A 7864-nucleotide genomic window follows, 5' to 3' on the forward strand; every position below is an offset into this window, starting at 1 on the left:
GTTGCTAGTATGCCACCTGACTCTTTAAGGACACAGTCCTTAACACGCTTTTAGATGTTGTCCCTGAAAGCAGATTGTGAAGAAGATCATACTTGTTGGGGACTGGGGTCCACACTCATTCCTACTCCTAATGTCCCAGCCACAAGTTATGGCTAGTTTCACCCTTTTAACCCTATAAAACCTTAAGTGATAGGAATGAAAAGATTTTACAGTCCGCCAACTAAACCCAACCTCACCCCCTGCAAACCTACCTGCTGCTCCTACTCAAAGTGATGCTTGGGCTGCCAACAGTGAGATAAGCCTTGGTGTTCTTTGAGCATCGGTGAAAGATTCCACTAAACCCATTTTAGGGAAACCTAGGAAATGTAAGAATAAGCTGGGCATGGTGGTGCATGCCAGTAGTCCCAGTAATGGGAGGCTGAGGAAGAAGAACCACAAGTTCAAAGCCAACCTCAGCTACTTAGGCCCTAAGCAACTTGGCAAGACCCTGTCTCAAAAGCATAAAAAGGGCTGGAATGTGGCTCAGTGGCTAAGCGTCCCTGGGTTCAGTCCCTGGTACCAAAGAAGAAAAAGAAAGAATAAATGAGGAAGGATGTGCGGCCACTTCAGGAAACCTGAGGATTTGCGCACATTGATTCCCTCTTGTAAGCAGTCAGGCCTGTGGGGCTGCTGGCGGGATCAGGAATGTCCTGTGTGTTTCCCCTATTCCTCTTTTGCAGCAGCCAACGTACGTCCAGGCCCTCTTTGACTTTGACCCCCAAGAGGACGGTGAGCTGGGCTTCCGCCGGGGAGACTTCATCCACGTCATGGATAACTCAGACCCCAACTGGTGGAAGGGGGCTTGCCACGGGCAGACCGGCATGTTTCCCCGAAATTATGTTACCCCCGTGAATCGGAACGTCTAAGAATCAAGAAGAGATTATTTAAAGAAATTGAAAACACAAAAGAATTACACCCACAAGCTGCCTGTAACAGTAGCCTGTGAGGGAGCTCGGAACACCTGGCTGGGTCACACTGGTGACCCTCTCACTTTGGTTGGAACTTTGGGGGGTGGGTGGGGGTGTTGGATATCAAAATGCCAAAACTTACCTATTGAATTAAGAAGAGTTTTTATTACAGATTCTCACCGCTGCTCCTGTTTCCCTCCTATGTCTTTTCTCATCCTTTTTCTCTGTCCTTCAGTGCATGACGTTTAAGGCTCATATAGTCCCAGCTGATGCCAATAATAAAGGAAAAGAAACCAAGTGGGCTGTATTTTCTCTATGCAAAATGTCTGTCTTAGTGGAAATGACTGAAAGAATAGCGAGTATCCTCCACATACACACAGGAGGAGCTGGCAGGGCATCTTGGGGCCTTTGTTGTTGAACCTCTGCCAGAGGAGGGCCTGAGGGCGACGGCTCAGCCCCTGCTGGATTTCCCCAGGTATTTCATCAGAATTGGAACTAGAGTCTGAGGGAGGCTCACCTCCTGCCCGTGGCTTCCTGAGAAAGTCAGACTGCAAACCTGCGCCTGTCTCCCTTCATTCCCAGTGTCATTGAGGGTGTTGTTTCTTCATAGTGCCTTTTTCCTTATTTCAAGGGTTGCTTAGGAGTGGTGTTTTTTGTTTTGTTTTAAAATAAGTTAAAAACAGTCCAGAGCTTTTCAGCCAATTTGTCCCCTACTCTGTGTAAACGGTTTTCCCTCAGGAGAGGGGAAAACAGGGTAGAAAAAGGAGTCAGTAGAACTGGAGGCGTGTGCGTCCTTCCTGGACCGTGCCAGGGGTGTTTGTGGCTTAGCTTCAGTCCTTGCGAGCCCCTGGGAGCGGAGGGATTCTGGCTGTGGGCAACTGAGCAGTTGCTGATCCAACATGCCTGGCACATCTGGCTGCAAGGGCAGCGTAGTGCAGTGCTTGACCTCTGGGTCCCCAGAGTCTCCCAGGCTCAAACTCCTGGAGCCAGCAGGTTGCACACAGGGAAGGCAGAGGAGAAAATGGCACCTAAGCCACTCTTCTTCAGTCACCACAGGTCCAACCTTATGCCTATGGGGTGAGAATCCAGAGTATTCACTTTTTGTTTTTCTTGCTCTGAGATTTAGGTCCTGGCTTTCACTTATGTGTCCCCTGATCTTCAAAGTGGGCACTGGGACAGTGGCAGGAAGCAGAATTGGCATTCATGTGTCCTTCACAGAAGACTGTGTTTGTACCTGTTCCCAACACCCCTTCCCTCGAAGCAGGAAGAGTTGAGGAAGATGAAGTGGGGCAGACAGGAAGGCCAGGCCACACAGAGCGCTCTGTCTACTTCTGCCGATTCTCGGTCCCTCGTAGCGTGTGCTGTAAACTCCACACAGTCGCTCTTCTCAGTGCAAACAAGGCCACTTCTCTTCCTCTCCCCAGGAGTTGGCGGCCTTTGCTCTCTGGGTTCCCAGGGGTTGGTAGGTCTCCACTGGACCCTGCTTGTGGAAATGGACTTGGCCCGGAGAGCCTTGAGGCCCGGGAGGCGCCAACTCTTCCGGACCGAGCAGTCCTCACCTCTCCTGGCTCCCTCTCCTTCTGCTCTTCCTTTCCCCACTTACGATATGAGGAATCTCTGGCATTCTACACCTGGACCATTTGATTGTTTTATTTTGAAATTGGTGTATATCATGAAGCCTTGCTGAACTAAGTTTTGTGTGTATATATTTAAAAAAAATCAGTGTTTAAATAAAAAGACCTATGTACTTAATCCTTTAACTCTGCGGATAGCATTTGGTAGGTAGTGATTAACTGTGAATAATAAACATACAATGAATTCTTGTGAATAATAAACATACAATGAATTCTTCACTCTGTATCTTTTTTCCCCCTGCTTTACTTAAACATTTAAAACTGTAAGGGTTTAGGTCAGGAAGGCAGGACTCTTGGATCCCATCTCTCCAGCTCACCTAGTTTACCTTGCCCTTGGTGAGCCAGTGGGTGTCTCAGGCCTCTTGGGAACTGATGCCCAAACTTGACTGTTCTTCAGAATTCTGGGGGGGGGCTGCTTAATAATACAGGCTTGTAGACCGACCCCACCCTCAGATTCCGGGACATCTGGAGAGCACAAAAAAGACAGCTGATTTTTTTCGTTACGTGCCAGCAGCACTGATAAATATTATATGATAGTGGTATTGATTAGCCTGCTTAGTACTCAAAGCTTTAAAAACAGGCAGTTTTATAAAGGCATGCATGGTATATCCCACCTAAGAGAAAGCACTGAGAGTCTCTCAAGACTGAATTGGCCCATCCATAGGCAGCACTGATCTTGGGTCTCCAACAGCCTTATTTTTTAATTCTCCAGAATTAGAGTTTAGAAAGCATAGTGGTGAGTGTGGTAGTTCACACCTGAAGGCCAGCTCAGGAAGCTGAGGCAGGAGGATCAGAAGTTCAAGGCCAGCAAGACCTTATATCAAAAAATAAAAAGAGGTTTGGGGATATAGCTCAGTTGGTAGAATGCTTGCCTTGCAAGCACAAGGCCCTGGGTTCAATCCCCACCACCGCAAATAAGTAAATAAATAAAAAGGGGGATGCAGCTCAGTGGACTTTGAACTCCTGCCTCAGTTTCCCAATCTGCTGGGATTATGGGGATGTGCCACTGTTCCTAGCTTTTTTTTTTTTTCCCCTCTCACCAAGAATTGAACCCAGGGGTACTTTACATGCCCTGTCTTTTATTTTTTGATCCAGGGTTTGCTGAATTACCAAGGCTGGCCTCCAACTTGGAATCCTCTTGCCTTGACCTCCTGAGTCATTGGGATTATAGGCATGCACCACCCCGCCTGACTGGGCAATTATTAATAGGAAAGTAGGGCTGGAGACACAGCTTAGTGGTAGAACATGTTTACATACACAGGGCCCTGGATTCAATCCCCAGCACCAAAGAAAAAAAAAGTAGGCCTACAGGGCAGGTGGGATGGTGTAAATGTGGGATGGGCACAGTTCCTGGAGGCAGCTCAGAAGGTACCTGAGCAGCCCCCTGCATCATGGACAGTCCAGCTGGATTTGTAAGCCCTTGAAAGCAGCTGCGCAGTGCTCACCCTGTTTACTCCGAAGGCTTTCGTTAGTCTTGTCAAGGAGCATCACAGATCTCCTGACGTGCTGTAGTGCCCAGAACAGAACCTTGGATTTTGAAACAAGGTCTCACTAAATTGTTCAGGCTGGTCTCAAACTTGCTATTCTCCTACCTCAGGCTCTTGAGTCCCTGGGATTACGAGCATGTGTCACTGTGCCTAGCCATTAATTTGTTTTTGTTTTCGTTTTTTGTTTGGTTTGGTTTTTTGGGTATTTTTTTTTTCTTTATATTTGTTAGTTGTTTATTTACTAAGAAAAACTATTCCTTAGCCCATGTATTCATGTTTTATAGTTCAGGAGCACAAGTCAGTACAAACTTCTAAGGAACTCAATCCAAAGAAATTCTTTTTATTCCAAAATCACTCTGCACTCTGAAAGATACCAGCCCTCCTCATCTCCTCAAAATCTTTCATGGAATCATAATTTCTGTAGAAATCTGCATATGCCTTCTTTCTTGATTCAGCCACACCAAACTTATAGAGAGCTGCAATCCCCAGGGTAACTGAATGCCCCACCAATATGAAACCCCAGTCCCTTGGCCAGAAGACCCTGCATCTGAGGTTTAGTCAAGGCGCTGGAAGCCATGTAGCTCCTATCCTGCACACCAACGTCCTTCTCCGTAGATTAATGGTAGAAATCCATTAATTTTTTTTTTTTTTTCCTGTGTGTGTAGTAAGGTGGGTGATTCTGCCATCCACTGACATGGAGGAGAGCATGGTGCTTGTTCAGGGCGACAGCTTGAGACCACACTGCTAGTTGTCATCTACACAGCTTGGCTCTGCTCACAGGTAGTATAGTGACCACTTTTTCTGGGGTGAGAGTGCTCGCCTTATATCCCAAAACCCACCTCATGAGTCCCATGATGCTGTAGTCAGACCTGGGCCACTTCCACCTCTCTTTGTCGAACCTAGCTACCTCAGCTGTCCTTTTCTGTCCTGAGAGCTGGGACACCAGAGTCCCTGCTCTGGCTCTCCTCCAACTGCACCCTTCTCCACAGAGTAAGAAGTAAGGAGACTACACTGCTAAGGTAAGGTACCTGTGCCTGTCCTCCAGGTATCTGGGATCCCAAAATTATCCTGAGTCCATTTCCAGAGCCTGTTCAGGCCTCTTCTTTAACTCCCTCCGCCCAGGACTGACTGGTGTGTGCAAATAAGGGGTAGATGAATGAGGGAGAGAACCTGGGCAAACGTGCCGTTGGTCCAGCTCTCCACATGCATGTGAGGCCCCGGATGGTGCAGGAAGGGGCTGTGTGGGAAGGGAAGTGGGAGAGCCTGCCTGCCCTCTCATCTGCCTCCCCTCAAATAAGTGCACTTATCCATCAGGAGTAGTTCCACTTGTAGAAGCTCCCTGGCCCCTTCTCTGTCCTAAAGTTCCATGGATTCTTACCATTGCTTTTGTTCTTTTTAGTGGTTTGTTTTTTGTTTTGTTTTTTTTTATTAAAATCTTTTTATTTTTAAAGACTGCATTTTGATTCATTGTACACAAATGGGAAACAACTTTTCACTTCTATGGTTGTACGCAGTGTAGATTCGCACCATTCATGTCATCATACATGTACATAGGGTGATACTGTCTGTTTCATTCTACTATCTTTCCACTTCCCACCCCCTCCCATCCCATTTTCCTCTACACCTTCCAAAATTCTTTGTTCTTCATTCTCCATTCGTTTTTAAGAACAGCTTTAGACCTTGAATTTTTGCTTAAAGTTTCAAAGCTCGGGGCTGGGGATACAGCTCAGTTGGTAGAGTGCTTGCCTCGTAAGCACAAAGCCCTGGGTTCAATCCCCAGTACAAAAAAAAAAAAGTTTCAAAGCTCATTGTTACCACCATAACACATTCCCAAATCCTTTTTTCATCTCCAAGGGAACTCTCCAAGGTTTATATTCAACCTGATAAAAGACACGGTGATGTGATGGCAGCCCCCATGTCCTCAGGGACCTAATTCAGACCTACACCTGCAGGGACTTCACAGCACCGGAGTCCTCATGATCATCCCAGGAATCTGAGTATGTGAAAATGAAAACCAAGTTGTCTTCATAAAAATGCTCACCCCTGTTTGAGAGGCAAAGCTTCTATCTTTAATTGTTCAGTAAGCCATTTAAGAGTCAATCTCTCTCTCTCTCTCTCTCTCTCTCTCTCTCTCTCTCTCTCTCTCTCTCTCTCTCTCTCTCTCTCTCTCTCTCTCTCACACACACACACACAGTTTGAGTCGGATTTTATACCACAGTACAGATAGCAGAAAAAAGTGGGTACTACTTTTTTTTTTTCGTTCACACACACACTGGAGAAACACCTCAGTATGCTAAACACCCCCCAGGATGGAAAGGTCATATACTTCTGAGGTGAGAGAGTGCTGAAGATGATTTCAGCAAATTCGCATAGCCTCCTAACACTGTCTGAACATAGAAAGACCATCAAGTGCCTAGCCTTAAACTGCAGTCATGGGCTTCTCTCTCTTACCTGCTGATGTTGGGCTGGCTTGGTCATGGATTTTGTTTATGACCTCATTGTAAGCATACAGCATGGGCATATGAGGAGAGATATCTCGGAATTTACTTCTATGCTTGCTTTTTAACTTCTTCCCACTTTTTCTTCTTAAACACAGTATTTATAGCTCTGGAATTGCCACCCTTGCTTACAAACTCCTTGCTTTGCTATCTACTCATGCAATTTCTCTTCAATCCTGTATAACATTTTAGATGGACAATAAGTTATCATGAACTGTGTTTGGAAGTTACCTGCATAGTTACATCCTGTGTTTTATATTGACCTCTGGGTCTTTGTATTTTTTGACACCTAACAATGAACCATTTCTGTTTTCACTGTGGTCTTAGGGTGTTTTCTGTTTGTTGTTGTTGTTGTTGTTTTGGGTACTAGGGATTGAACTCAGGGGCACTTGACCACTGAGTCACATCCCCAGCTCTAGTGTGTATTTTATTTAGAGACAAGGTCTCACTGAGTTGCTTAGCACCTTGCTGTTGCTGAGGCTGGCTTTGAACTTAGGATCCTCCTGCCTCAGCCTCCCAAGATGCTGGGATAACAGGTGTGTGCCACCGCGCTGGGCTAGAGTCCTTTCTTACTGCTTCAATGTAGTCTCCGTTGTTTTAGCATGGCAATCCATAACAACATGATTCCAGAAAATAATGAACAGGGTAGGACCTTTATGTGTTGGAAAGTTTTAAGATCAGGGTGGAACATGAAAGTCTTATGGTAAAATTTTACAATAAATGTTGGGAAATTCTTCACAGTTTTTATTTATTTTCTAGTCTCATTATATATTTCCTCCCATCTCAGAACATGTTGTAAACTTCACTTTTAATTAGGACACAGTTGCGGCTTTATGTAATTTTACTCTCTGTGTATTCTATATATAAGTTTTCTTATAAACTTGGATTTGCAGAAAGATGGGAGGGAAAAAAAAAAAAGCTTTAGCCCAGCATGATGTCAGGTGACTCTAATCCCAGCGACCCAGGAGGCTAAGGCAGGAGGATCATGAGTTCAAAGCCATCCTCAGCAATCTAGCAAGGTCCTAAGTAGCTTAGTGAGACCCTGTCTCAAAATAAAACATAAATAGGGCTGAGGATGTGGCTCAGTGGCTAAGCATCCCTCGGTTCAGCCCCTAGAACAACAAAAAAAAAAAGAACAGCTTTATTCAGATACAATTAACATATCGCACAAGTCACCCGTTCAAAGTGAACCATTCAATGGTTCTTAGTATTTTATACAGTTATGAAATCATCACCACAATCATCTTAGAACATTGTCGTCATCCCAAAGAAACCCCTTAGCAGTCACTTCCCATTTT

The 7864-nt window shown here is 45.4% G+C and overlaps 1 protein-coding gene and 1 pseudogene across 2 annotated transcripts in view; one reads left to right on the top strand and one right to left on the bottom strand.

Annotated features, from left to right (window-relative positions):
- GRB2 (growth factor receptor bound protein 2) overlaps positions 1-2800 on the top strand; it is a 68908-nt gene extending 66108 nt beyond the window's left edge. Inside the window, exon 6 of the mRNA XM_079134246.1 lies at positions 720-2800. Within this exon, the coding sequence (XP_078990372.1) occupies positions 720-905 (186 nt within the window). The 3' untranslated portion in view covers positions 906-2800. The remainder of the gene's footprint in view (positions 1-719) is intronic.
- A 1469-nt stretch (positions 2801-4269) lies between these two features.
- On the bottom strand, positions 4270-4645 carry LOC306656564 (cytochrome c oxidase subunit 6C-like; annotated as a pseudogene). The gene has a single exon. The product of its transcript is annotated as a cytochrome c oxidase subunit 6C-like (transcript).
- Between the last annotated feature and the right edge of the window lie 3219 nt (positions 4646-7864).

The sequence above is a fragment of the Sciurus vulgaris genome (assembly GCF_902686455.1).
Source record: "Sciurus vulgaris genome assembly, chromosome: 3".
NCBI classification, from domain to species: domain Eukaryota; kingdom Metazoa; phylum Chordata; class Mammalia; order Rodentia; family Sciuridae; genus Sciurus; species Sciurus vulgaris.